General features: G+C 35.8%; 1 protein-coding gene across 1 annotated transcript in view; it reads left to right on the top strand.

The window, feature by feature from the left end:
• ASB7 (ankyrin repeat and SOCS box containing 7) overlaps positions 1–14,369 on the top strand; it is a 49,051-nt gene that overhangs the window by 17,581 nt on the left and 17,101 nt on the right. Inside the window, exon 5 of the mRNA XM_082852400.1 lies at positions 13,243–13,848. Coding sequence (XP_082708526.1) covers positions 13,243–13,848 — 606 coding nt within the window. The remainder of the gene's footprint in view (positions 1–13,242; positions 13,849–14,369) is intronic.

Here is a 14,369-nt window from a genome sequence, read left to right as displayed (position 1 = left end):
CTAATTCTAGTTCTCTTGCTAAGTAATCTGCAGTTACTTCCTGCACTGAAGTCTTGAACCCCTCAGAGGCATCCATGAGGGTTGGAATCAACTTCTTCCAAACTCTTGTTAGTATTGATATTTTGTCCCCTTCCCATGCATTATGTATGTTCTTAATGGCATCTGGAATGGTGAATCCTTTCCAAAAAGTTTTCAATTTACTTTGCCCAAATCCATCAGAGGAATCACTAATTATGGCAGCTGTAGCCTTAGGAAATGTATTTCTTCAATAATAAAACTTCATAGTCGAAATTACTCCTTGATCCATGGACTGCAGAATGGATATTGTGTTAGGCATGAAAACAACATTAATCTCATTGTATATCTCTATCAGAGCTCTTGGATGACTACGTGCATTGTCAATGAGCAGTAATATTTTGAAAGGAGTCTTTATTTCTGAGCAGTGGATCTCGACGTCGAACTTTATATATTCAGTAAACCGTGTTGTACACAGATGTGCTGTCATCCAGGCTTTGTTGTTCCATTTATAGAGCACAGGCAGAGTAGATTTGGTAGAATTCTTAAGGGCACTACGGTTTTGGGAATGGTAATGTACACTGGCTTCAACTTAAAGTCACCAGCTACATTAGCTCCTAACATTGAAACTTTGAAGCCGTGCTTTGACTTCTCTTCTCTAGCTATGAAGGTCCTAGGTAGCATCTTCTTCCAATATAACGCTGTTTCATCCATATTGAAACACTGTTGTTTAGTGTAGCCACCTTCATTAATTATCTTCTGGATAATTTGTTGCAGCTTCTACATCAGCACTTGCTGCTTCACCTTGCATTTTGATGTTATGGAGTTGGCTTCTTTCTTGGAACCTCGTGAATCAACCTCTGCTAGCTTCAGACTGTTCTTTGGACGTTTCCTCACCTCTCTCAGCTTTCACATAATTGAAGAGAGTTAGGGCCTTACTTTGAATTAGACTTTGGCTAAATTAGGGAATGTCGTGGCTGGTTTGATCTTCTATTCAGCCCACTCAGACTTTCTCCATATCAGCAAAAAGGCTGCTCTGCTTTCTTATTATTCCTGTGTTCACTGGATTAGCACTTTTAATTTCCTTCGAGAACATTTCCTTTGCATTCACAACTTGTCTACCTGTTTTGCACAAGAAGCCTAGCTTTTGGCCTATCTCAGTTTTCAACATGCCTTCCTCACTAAGTGTAATCATTTCTAGCTTTTGATTTAAAGTGAGAGACATGTGACTCTTCATTTGAACAGTTAAAGGCCTGATTTCAATATTGTTGTGTCCCAGGGGACAGGGAGGCCTGAGGAGAGGGAGAGAGACTGGGGAACGGCTGGTTGGTGGAGCAGTCAGAACACATAATAGCATGTATTGATTAAGTTCGCTGTCTTATTATGGGCGTGATTCATGGCAACCCTAAATAATTAAAATAGTCATATCTAAGATCACTGATCACCATAACAAGTAGAATAATGATGAAAAAGTTTGAAATATTTTGAGAATTATCCTAATGTGATACAGAGTCAGAAAGTGAGCAAATGCTGTTGGAAAATGGCACCGATGGACTTGATCTAGGAGGGGTTGCCACAAACCTTCAATTTGTAAAAATTGCAGTCAGTATCTCTGAAGTGCAATAAAGTGAAGTGCAATAAAATATGTGCCTGTATTTACATTTAAAGTAAACAAAAAATTCAGTTCCGCAGTCACGCTAGCCACATTTCAAGTGCTCAGTAGCCACACGTGACTAGTAGACATATTAGACCTTGTAGATACAAAATGTTGGCCTATGCAGATAAGTGATATTTTGCTGCTTTACTTTCAAGTATCCTGCTTCAAAATGATGAACACTTAGGGTTTTATAATGTCCAAAAATATTAGTGTTTCTAAACACAAATGTGATGCATATAATAGTACCTCTGTCCAAATCCTGGTAGTCTTTCTGACCAGGTTAGTGTGCTGTTGGAATTATGGGGAAGAGTCACTACTATAAGAGTGTGAATTTTAAGAAACCCACTATTATTATATTCATTTTCCCATTTTGAATCTTTCTGAAAATTCTAATACTATACTGGACATTTCAAGAGAGTAACATTAAGAGACCCTATATTAGCTAGTGTGTTTATTTATCTTCAGATTCAGTGTTTATGCAAACTGACCTGGAGGGCAGTCAGCTGAAGCTCTAGAAGTTAATTCCATAAAACACATCCCTGGAGGAACCTGAGATGAGACACCTGATAAGTGTCTCAGGTCTCCTCTTGGTACAGTAGGTAAAATCCTCTTGATGAAACACAAGAAAATAAATGAAAGAGATAAGTGATTAGAAAAATCCATAGCAGAATGGTGAGAAATTATTTTTAGCTTTTCAAAAATGAAATATTTTACAAATGGTAATCCCAAATGTGATGAAACAGGAACATTGATGGTAGAAGTTTATTAAAGCACTTGTGGAAAGAAGTTTAGTAGTATGTTAGATCCTGAGAAATGGGAGATTTTTTTGCCAATATATCTACTATTAATTTATTCCAAGGAAGCAGTCTTAAGTACAGGAATTATTTTCTGTATGAAAATTTTACCCTTTATTATATATAATTTTAAAAATGGAGGCATTTTCAGTGCCCAAATATAGAGGAAAAATTAAGTAATTAGACTATGATTACAATTACGAGTAATTTTTTAAAATGTATAGAAGGAAAGCTGAAAGAAGTCTATCATCAGTGTTGACAGTAGTTATTAGAGACAGTAGTTATCAGTAGTTATTAGTTGACAGTAGTTATTGGTTTTTGCTTTGATGCTTTTCTAAATTTTTAGTTTTTCATTAACAAAAAAGTAATATTACTTGGGGAAATTCTGTTTGGGAACATTATACCATCTGACTTTCTGGCTCTTTGTTCTGTGTTGAATTATTAGTCAAGTTTTAGGTTTTTGTCTAGATTTTTTATTTCTTCCATTGTTGCTTTTTTTTCCTATAATAACATGGCACAATGCATAACTGGTTTTTAGAACTCCAAGCAGTGCCTGTGCCTGTGTAACTTAGCTAATTGCATTTGGTGCTTTCTAAAACTTTTAAGAAGAGTAATCACATAAATAGTAAATTATGGTATAATGCTTATACATATATTTTGTAAAATTCTGACTTTCCTGCTTTTAGGATTTTGTAATGTCCAAAAGTATTTGAGCTTTTAGACACAAATGGGAAGCTTATAATAACCTCTGTACAAATCCTGGTAATGTTTTAGAACAGTTCAGTTTATATATTCCAAGCCTCAGAGTAACCAGTAAAAAAAAAAAAAAAAAAGATAATGCAAAGAAGTATAGCTAAACTGTCAATGGAGACATTAAAATGGAATGTTAAAAAATGTTCTGATAGTACAAAGAAAAAAAATGGTAGTAAAGGGAAGAAGAGGGACAATAGAGGAGACAGATGGAAAACAAATAATAAAATGGTAAATCTAAACTCAACTATATCAATAATTATATTAAACATTAATGGACTGAACACTCCAATTAAAAGTTAGAAATTATCAGAAAGGTAAGTAGACAAAACTCAATTACATGCTGACTACAAAGATAATACTTTAAATATAAAGGTACAGGTAGGTTGAAAGTAGATGAATGGATGGGATATATCATGGAAATATGTCATGCAAATGGCAAGCATGTGAAGGCCCAAGTGGCTACATTAATATCATATAAAATAGATTGCAAGACATAGACTATTACCAGAACTAAAGAGAGACATTTCACAGGGACATATGGGGCACTTCATTAGGAGGAATAATAGTCATAAAATGTGCATACACCCAGGAAGAGAACTTCAAAATACGTGATGCAAAAAATTTGAAGGGAACTTCAAAATATGTGTTAAAGGGAGAAATGGACAGTTTCACAGTCTTGAATGTTGGAGATTTTAACATCTCTCAGCAATTGATAGAACATCTAGATATAAAAAATCAATAACTATAGAAAAATCTAAAAACCATTATCAAACACATTGACCTAATATTTTTGAAAATTGCATCCAATACCTTCAGAATATACATTCTTTTGTGTGCATGCTGTGGACACTAGGATAAACCATATGCTGGCAATAAAATATGTGTCAGTAAATTTTAAAAGGCTGAAATCTTAAGGGTATATTCTCTAACTGCAATGGAATTCTGTTAGAAATCAACAACAATAACATGTCTAGGACAAACTCAGACATTTAGAAATTAAACAAATTTTGAACTGAATGATAGTGAAAATACAATATATCAGAATTTGTGGGAAGTACTAGAGCAGTGCTTAGGAATTTATAGCTATAAATGTTTGAATAGCAGAGAAGAACCATCTTAAATCAATTACTGAAGTTTTTACCTTAAGAAACTTGAAAAAGAAGAAATTGAGCCCAAAGTGGCTGTTGCCATTTACCCTCTCTGCTCCCCAACAATCTCTGTGTCACATTATCATGGGAGCTGGAATCCTCCTCGATGATGGAAGGGACTGACCTGATTTTGGAGCCCATGGAAATTCCCCATGCCTGGAGCATTGTTGAAAATAACTGTGGTCTTGATCTAGGTGGCAAACAAACTGGAAAGGCCAACAGTAGTTGGCCTTTCTTAGGCTGTAACTGAGGCTGTAACACCAGTTGGGGCAAGCAACAGAGCAGCCTCACATTTAACAGGAGACCTGGCAAATGAGACAGCCATGTGGGCTTTGATAAGCTACTACATATTTCTGGGAATTTGGAAGGCTGATACATACTTAAGAAAGGCCAGAGAGGGCCCCAGTTATCTACTCACCCCTGGCTGAACATGAGGCCGGAAAATGGAAGCTGTAAATTGTAAATTGTCTGTTTATTGAATGTGTGTCTCAACCTATATACAGATCTCTTGGGCAAAGGGTGGAAGCCTTACTGGCTCAAATTGTTTAAGCACAACCTCTGACCAGTTACTGGTCAAACGTAAGTTATTCCTAGGAGCGGCCCCTAGAAGCCAGACTTTAATAATAACAACTGAGCAGAGACGTAAGTGGCTGTATACTATAAGGGAGACAGACTATGTAGAATTAGTCTAGGCAATTCACTAAAACAAATAGCAACAACAGCCCACCTGGAAGAGGTGAGGTTCAAAATCCAGGGGTGCTATGATATAGTCTAAAATCTTCAATTTTCAGTAAAATTATGAGACATGCTAAGAAACAGGAATGTATTGCTCATACACAAGAAATGAAACTAGCTAATAGAAAGTGTTTATGAAGGGGCCCAGATGTTACACTTAGTTAACAAAACTTCAGAATAGCTATTATAAATGTATTCAAAGAACTAAGGACACCATGTTCAAAGAATTAAATGAAAACATGTGACAGTGACAAATCAAATAGGAATGATCAATAAAGAGATAGAATACATATAATTTTATATATGAAAATGGGAATGTATGTATATACATATATATAAATAGAAATTCTAGAGTTGAAAGTACAGTAACTAAAATGAATTCATTAGAGTGGTTAACAGCAGATTTGAGCTGGCAAAAGAAGAAATCAGTGACCTTGAAAATTTATCAATAGACATTATCTAGTCTGAGGAACATATAGAAAAAAGAATTTTTAAAAATATCAACAACAATAAGATATGTAAGACATCTTATGGCCAAAATAACTTATGTTTGACCGGTAACTGGTCAGAGGTTTTGCTTAAGCAATTTGAGCCGGTAAGGCTTCTACCCTTTGCCAAGGAGATCTGTGTATAGGATGAGACACATTTAATAATCAGACAATTTACAAGTATGCCCCAGCTTCCATCTTCTGGCCTCATGTTCAGCCAGGGATGAGTAGATAACTGGGGTCCTCTCTGGTCTTTCTTAAGCATGCATCTGCCTTCCCAAGTCCCAGAAATATGTAGCAGCTTATCAAAGCCCACATGGCTGTCTCATTTGCCAGGTCTCCTGTTAAATGTGAGGCTGCTGTGTTGCTTGCTGCAAGCAGTATCACAGCCTCAACTCAGGGCCCCATAGACCTGTGGAACATTATCAAGCATACCAGTATATGCATGAGGCATAATGGGAGCCAGAAAAGAGAGGGGAAAGCGAGAAAGGGAAAGAAAAAAATATTTGAAGAAGAAATGACTGAAAACTTCCTATATTTGATGAAAAATGCTAAACTATACATCTGAGACACTCAGTGTCTCCAAGTAGGATATTCATCTAAGAGATGTAATTGTCAAACTGGGGAATGTTAAAAACAAAGAAAATCTTGAAAGCACCTAGAGAAGTGATGCATTATGTACGAGGGATCCTCAATGATAAGATTAACAGCTGATTTCTCATAAGGAACAACAGTGGCCAGAAGACAATGGGATGACATCTTGTAATTACTGAAAACAAATAACAGTCAACCAGCAATTTTAAATCCAGCCAAATTGTCCTTCAGAAATGAAGGTGATAGGGCTTCCCTGGTGCCACAGTGGTTAAGAATCCGCCTGCCAACGAAGGGGATATGGGTTCGAGCCCTGGTCCAGGAAAATCCCACAGGCCACAGAACAACTAAGCCCGTGAACCACAACTACCGAACCTGCGCTCTAGAGTCTGTGAGCCACAACTTCTGAGCCCTCACACCTAGAGCCCATGCTCCGCAACAAGAGAAGCCACCACAATGAGAAGCCCGCACACCACAACAAAGAGTAGCCCCCACTTGCCACAACCAGAGAAAGCCCACGTGCAGCAACAAAGACCCAACTCAGCCAAAAATAAATTAATTAATTTAAAAAAAGTAAAAACCAATAAGAATATTTAAAAAAAAATTTTAAGTGAAGGTGATATAAAGATGTTCCTAGATAAATAAAGGGAATTTGTTGCTCTCAGACCTGCCTTACGAGAAGTACTGAAAGAAGTCCTTCCAGCTGAAAGAAAAGGACCATGTGTAATCCAAATTCACAGAGCAAATAAAGATCACTGGTAAAGGTAATTATGCATGTAAAAAACAGTATATTTGTTTTCTATTGCTGTGTAACAAATTACACAAATATATGACAATACAAGATATACTTATTACGTCACAGTTTTAAGGTGTTGGCCAGACTGTTCTCATCTGTAGGCTTAAATGGAGAAGAATTTGCTTCCAAGCTCATTCAGGTTGTTAGCAGATGAATTCCCTTGGATGTACAGGACTGAGGGCCTCAGCTTCTTGCTGGCTACTGGCTGAAGGTTGCCAGTAGTTCCTAGAGATAACCTGCAGAGTCTTGGCCTGTGGGCTTTCCCATCAAGGCTCCTTAGTTCATCAAGGCAGCAGTGAAAGTTGCTACAGTGAGTCTGCTAGCAAGATGGAGTGTTGTGTATCATAACATAACCACAGTAGTGACATTCCGTCACCTTTGCCAGATTCTGTTGGTTAGAAGGAAGTCACAGTTCCTGCTCATACTCGAGGGGAGGGAATTACACAAAGGCATGAGCATCAAGAGGCAGGGATTATGGGAGGGGCCCCCTTAAAATTGTGCTGCCAGAGACAATGGAAATATATTCCCCCCTTTTCATCTCTTAAAAGACAACAACATAAAACAATAATTATAAAACTATTGTTGGGCTTATATAAAGATGTAATATATATGACAATAATAGGACAAAGGAAGGGAGAGGAAAGGGGGCTATCTTGGAACAGTTTCTATATACTGCTACAATTAAATTCAAAGTAAGAATAGGAATGAAATAACAAAGAGAAGAAAAGAAATCAGTGGAATTGAAAATGGACAAATGATGGAGAAAATTTATGAAACAAAGAAAAAGCTGGTTCTTTGAAAAAATCAGTAAAATTGATAAATCTCTAGCTAGACTGATGAAGAAAACAAAAGACACATACCAATATCAAGTATGGAAAAAACTGTTTTCACTACAGATCTTATAGATACTAAAAGGATAATAAGGAATATAATGAACACCCTTCTGCCATTTAGAAGAAATGAAGAGATTCCTCGAAAGACACATATGGCCACAACTGACCCAAGGGAAAAATAGAACAATCTAATAGTCCTACATCAAAGAAATTTAGTTCATAATTAAAACTTTACACTAAAAGTCTTTAGGTGGGCCCAGCTGCCTTTTCTGTTGAAATATTTCAAATATTAAAGGAATAAACAATAACAGCACTACCCAAACTCTTTGAGGAAACACTTCCAAACTTATTGTATAAGGCATATAGTACCCTGAAACCAAATAAAGACATTGCAAGAAATGAAAACCACAGACCAGTTTCACTCATGACAAAAGTTAGAAATAACCTTAACAAAATACTATCAAATCTCATCCATCATTATATAAAAAAGAATATTACATCACGACCAAGTAGTGTTTATCCCAGGAATGCAAGCTTTGTTTAACATCTGAAAATATGATGAGTAATTTACCCTCTTAATAGAATAAAAGTAAATACCAAATGATCCTTTCAATAGATGCAGAAAATGCATGTGACAGTATAGTATACCCATTCATCATAAAGACTCTCAGCAAGCCAAAAGCAGAAGACAACTTCCAAACCCTAAGGAAAGACACCTGTGAAAAACTACAACTTACATCATAGTAAATGGTGAACTGCTGAATTCTTTCCCTCTGAGATTAGGAACACGGCAAGGGTATATGCTTTTACTACATTTTGTCAACATTTTATTGTTCAAATAAGGGTCCTGGGATTGGAAAGGAAGAAGTAAAGCTGTCTTTATTTGCAGAGAACATAATTGTATGTTTAGAAAATCGTAAGAAATCTCAAAAACATTCTAGAACTAAAAAGTGAATTTAGCTAGATTACAGAATACACAAGTTGGTATACAAAAATCAATTTTATTTCTCTATACCAGTAATTAACATTTAGAAAATGAAATGTAAAAACAATTCATTATGATAGCAACAAAGTTTAGTAATAAATGTAATGAAAGATGTGCAGTACTTGTATGCTGAAAAGTACAAAACATTGCTGAGGGAAATTAAAGAAGACCTAAATAAATAGAGAGGTATTCTGTGCTCATGGTTTGGAAGAATAAATATTATTTAGATAATTTGGGGCAGATTTACATTTTTAGAGTTGGTAGAGTTCCAGTCAACATTGTAACAGACTTGTTTGAAGAAATTGGTAGGTTGATTCTAAAATTTATTGCCCAAAACAGTTTAAAGAAGGTTTGAGAATGTTACCTGCTATCAAAACTTACTATAAAGCTGCAGTAATCAAGACAATCTGGTACTGGTATATGGATACACTTTTAGATCAGTGGAACAGAATAGAGTTCAGAAATAGATCCACACTTGTATGGTAAATTGTTTTGTGGCAAAGGCACCAGGATAAATCATCGAGGAAAGGTAGTTTTTTAAACAAATTGTGCTGGATTAAATAGATATTTATATGGAGAATAATGAATGTTGATCTGATCTTACGCTGTACACAGAAATCAGCTAGGAATGGACCATTGCCCTAAATATAAGAGTTAAAAGTATAAAACTTCTAGAAGAAAACAAAACCTATGTGACATTGTGTTGGGCAAAGATTTCTTAAACAGGACACAAAAAGCACAAACCATAGAAGAAAACAAATGACAGTAGATTTCATCAAAATTCAGAACTTTTGCTCTTCAAAAGACACAGTATAGGAAATGAAAAGGCAAGCCATAGACTAGGAGAAAATACAAAACATATCTGACAAAGGGGCTTGTATCCAGAATATATACACAATTGAATTTTAAACTAATAATGAGAACAACTACACAATAAAAATGATTTCAACAGACACTTCACAAAAGAAAGTATATGAATAAGCCAGTATCAGAACAAGCCCAGTATCAGTAGTCATCAGGGTAATGTATATTAAAATCCCAATAAGTTACCACTTTATACTCAATAGAATTGATAAAATTAAAATTACTAATAATGCCAAGTATTAGTGAACATGTAGAACATTAGGAACTCTCATACATTGCTGGTGGGAGTGTAATATTGTATAGTCACTTAGAAAAACAGTTTGGCCCTTTTTTAGGAGGTTAAATGTACATTTAACATATGACCCAGCAATTCTCTCCTAGGTATTTACCCAAGTGAACTGAAAACATATATCCACAAACAGACTTGTATATGAATGTTCACAGTAGCCTTATTGATTATAGCCTAGGAATAACCCATTTATCCATTTGCTACTGACTATATAAATAAATAACTATATATCCATATTATGGAATACTGTTCAGCAATACAAAGGGATTAAATTTTTTTTTACATCTTTATTGGAGTATAATTGCTTCACAATGGTGTGTTAGTTTCTGCTTTATAACAAAGTGAATCAGTTATATATATACATATGTTCCCATATCTCTTACCTCTTGCATCTCCCTCCCTCCCACCCTCCCTATCCCACCCCTCCAGGCAGTCACAAAACACCGAGCTGCAAAGGGACGAACTTTTGATGAACCACAACAACATGTATGAATTTCAGAAACATTATGATAAGTGAAATAAGTCAAATACAAAAGCCTAATACTCTATGATTCCACTTATATCAAATTATAGAAAGGCAAAACATTAGTGGTTGCCTGAGGTCTAGAGTCTGGGCAGGAAATTGTCTATACAGAGGCAGGAAGGAACTTTTTGAGATGATGGGAATATTGATTGTAGTGGTAGTCACATGACTGTATACAATTTGTCAGAGTTCATCAACCTGTGTACTTAAAATGGTTCAGTTTTATTGCACCTCAGTAAAGCTGTTGGAAAGAAAGAACCATATTGGTAGGGAATGTTTGTCTGCTTTTATTTATATATGCTTTCAAACTTTTCAAATGGGTTTCTTGAGACTGATACAATTTGTATTAAATAGGTTGCACCTGGGGGGAGAAAGCTTGCTAAAGCGGACAAAGTTATGAGGTGATGGGGCTACCATGTTAGTGTTCAGCGAAGGATTTTCTGTTGAAGGAACATTTGAACAGACACAGATGAAGTGAATTCAGTTAAGTCAAAAAAGGTCTCTTCACATGTGCCCTGCACATTTCTTACAGAATTTATATCTAGGTGTTTTGTAGTTTCTGCTACTATTACAAATAAGATCTTTTTCTTATCTTATTGCGTTGGCTAATAATCCTTAAATTAATTTTTGTTTTCATCTTTGTCTTATATTTCCTATTTGTTAATTTCTTGAGGAAAGTAACTATACATATTGTATACGTTGTTAACCTACAGTCTTCCTTCTGTGCTGTGTTTCCAGTGTGTGCTCAATTAATGGATTTTAGTGGTTTTTACTTAGACTAAGCAGATCATTGCTGTATTTGTTAATCTTTGTTTTTCCTAGCTCAGTATAGCACCAAGTTGTAAGTAGAATCTAAAAAAGACCTGAGATGGAAAACTAAAGATGCCAGTGCAATTTTATGTAACATAATTTTAATTTTACTGTCAAACAAAGCGAGTATAGGATGCACATGAGACTGTTTGCTGGCAACTTTAAAGGCACCCATGGTGGATGAAAGGTGGGAGAAGTGAAAAAAGGTATTCTTGAATTTCACTAACAGATTAAAAGAGAATGTCTGGAAGCAGTTGATTGGTCAGGTATAGATTAGGGATGGCCATCTTGGCAAGATTTACGGTTTTATTTGAATAGAAGGGGTTCTTTTATATTTCATGCCTGTCTTAGTCTACTTTAGGTAAGTGAGGTATCTGAAAACAGATTTGAGGGCTCAGCATCATCTGTCAAAATGGCAACAGTAGCTCATGTTCATGCCTTACCAGTAGATGGCAGCAATGTGCATTGTTTAAATATTCTTGCTCCTTTTTTTTTAATTAAGTAGTGAATAGGTACTGTATATTTTTCTTTTAGTGAAGACCAAGGCAGATATGATACCCTCATTTTCTTTAAACACATAAAATTCATATTAGTGTTGTGTAATATCAGTTTATATGAAATAATCTTAGAAATTCAACTGATATAGCTTACCTAAAAAGTGTTAACTTTTTATAGCTTTTGTTGTAACTATTTAATTGAAATTTGTATTCTCCACAGTATTATTACTATTTTAGATACAGTTTTCTGCCTCATAGGTTTTTCTAAGAGACCAAGCTGTCATAAAATGTTTTAGAACTAAGCAACATTTTACTAAACAAAATGCAAGTGTTTTGTTTAATCACATGACTGTGGAGGCTTTTTGTTTGTTTGTTTGAAGAACACTTATGAATTTTTCTCTTTCATGAACAAGCTAAAAATTAATGGTGACTTTTATAAGAAGAAAGTATTTTAATCCTTGGTAGTTAGGTCCAACCAGTTATCTTCACACAGAATTGCTGGCCTCCAGGGAGTGACCTACCTATAGCATATGAGGGTTCTTGCCCCTTTTCTGCCCTTGTCCAGGAAGGCTAGTGGGATGAGAGCTGTGTAGAACTGACCCTCAGCTTTAGGAAAGACTGGGGGCAGGTGACAAAAGTCTGTGACTTGAGGAGTCACACAGCAGATAAATCATTTTAGTTTCTTTTCTTCTCTTTTATTTTTTTTTTTCTTCCAGAAATCTGTCGATTTAGGAGAGAGGTTTGGAACTGTTTTAGAAAATAATATTTATTCAGTGCTGAGGTTTCTCCCAATTTTTCACACAATGTGTGCTGTTTAATTCTTAAAAACTCCAAAGTTCTTGTAAAACGAAGAATTCAGAATAGAGTTTTATCTTATAAAAACATGATTTATCAAGATCACTTAACATATATCTTACATGTTTTGGAATTCTTACAGATCACAGAAAACCTTTTTTTTTTTTTAATTTTTACCTAATACACCCTAAAACAACACAGCCTGCCAGACCACAGTACATCCGTAATTTAGAGCAGCAGATGTTGCTACACATGCTTCTTTTTAAGACCAAGAAGCAGCAGAAGAGAAAATAAAACAAAAAGTTCAAAACAGAAGAGCAACATGAAACAGTACAGAGATGAGGGAGTTGGGAAGCCAAGGGCAATTGGTGAAATTAGCAAAGAGAGGGGATGTGGTGATCTGGACTCTGTTTTTTGTATATAGCTTTTAAATGCTTTGTAAGTCATATACTCATCCTATTAATCGAGGTTTGATAACTTTCTACTAAAATTTTTTTTCCATTAAAACGGTATTTCAATTAAGCTGAGGCAAGAAGGAATTAATATTCATTATAGTGTTTAATCATTTCACATTTCATATGAGAATTGGCTAAGATGTGCTGTGCCATGGCAGAGTTCGTTGCTTTGTCTCAGAGTCTGCTAATGTTTTCATTTTGGTTTTAACTCTAGCTGATCCCACAGTTAAGGACTTAATCGGAGGCTTCACTGCACTTCATTACGCAGCCATGCATGGCCGGGCTCGGATTGCACGCCTGATGTTAGAATCTGAATACAGGAGCGACATTATTAATGCAAAAAGCAATGATGGCTGGACTCCCCTTCATGTGGCTGCTCACTATGGTAGGGACTCATTTGTCCGACTCCTACTGGAGTTCAAGGCTGAGGTTGACCCGCTCAGTGATAAAGGTACAACGCCGCTTCAGCTCGCCATTATCCGAGAGAGGTCAAGCTGTGTGAAAATCCTCCTGGACCACAATGCCAACATCGACATTCAGAACGGTTTCCTGTTGCGATACGCTGTGATCAAAAGCAATCACTCTTATTGCCGAATGTTCCTTCAGAGAGGAGCAGACACAAACTTGGGTCGCTTAGAAGATGGACAAACTCCTTTACATTTGTCTGCCCTTAGGGATGACGTGCTTTGTGCACGGATGTTATATAATTATGGAGCGGACACGAACACAAGGAACTATGAAGGACAGACCCCACTGGCTGTTTCAATAAGCATTTCTGGAAGTAGTCGACCGTGTTTGGATTTCTTACAAGAAGTCACAAGTATGTAATTTAATTATTACTACTATTATTTTTTTTTTAAATTTTGCATCTTCTGAGGAGCTTAAGGTATTTTTACAACTTAAAATGACCAGACATTAATGATTCTTATTAGCCTTGCTCATTCCATTCATCTGAACTGAAAAGAAAGCTCTATATCACAGGATTTCATTAAAAATTCAGTTGTGTTACTAAAAGTAAATGGGGGTAGATAGGGTGTTAGAACACCCTCGATGTTAGATGTTAAGATCGATGCTAGAACAAGGCAGTTCCTACTGGTCATAAACATAGTCTTTCTCAGGCTTGAGACTGAGGAATTAGGAGAATTTTGGATCTTAGCATCCATAGCTATGGAAGTGTCCTAGAATTTGTGCTTTATTGCTAAGCTGTTGCTCATGTTTTATTGTTGCTTTTCTTCTTCTTTACAATGTGAACACACATGAAATGGAACAACAGTGTTATTTATCAGACATCCTAGTAATGCAGGTTAAGGATGATAGAAATCAGAAAGTGTTGTAAAGAAA

This window comes from Leucopleurus acutus (assembly GCF_964270905.1).
Source record: "Leucopleurus acutus genome assembly, chromosome: 1".
NCBI lineage: Eukaryota > Metazoa > Chordata > Mammalia > Artiodactyla > Delphinidae > Leucopleurus > Leucopleurus acutus.
The sequence above is the reverse complement of the archived record's forward strand: the minus strand, read 5'-3'. Positions and strand labels throughout refer to the sequence as shown.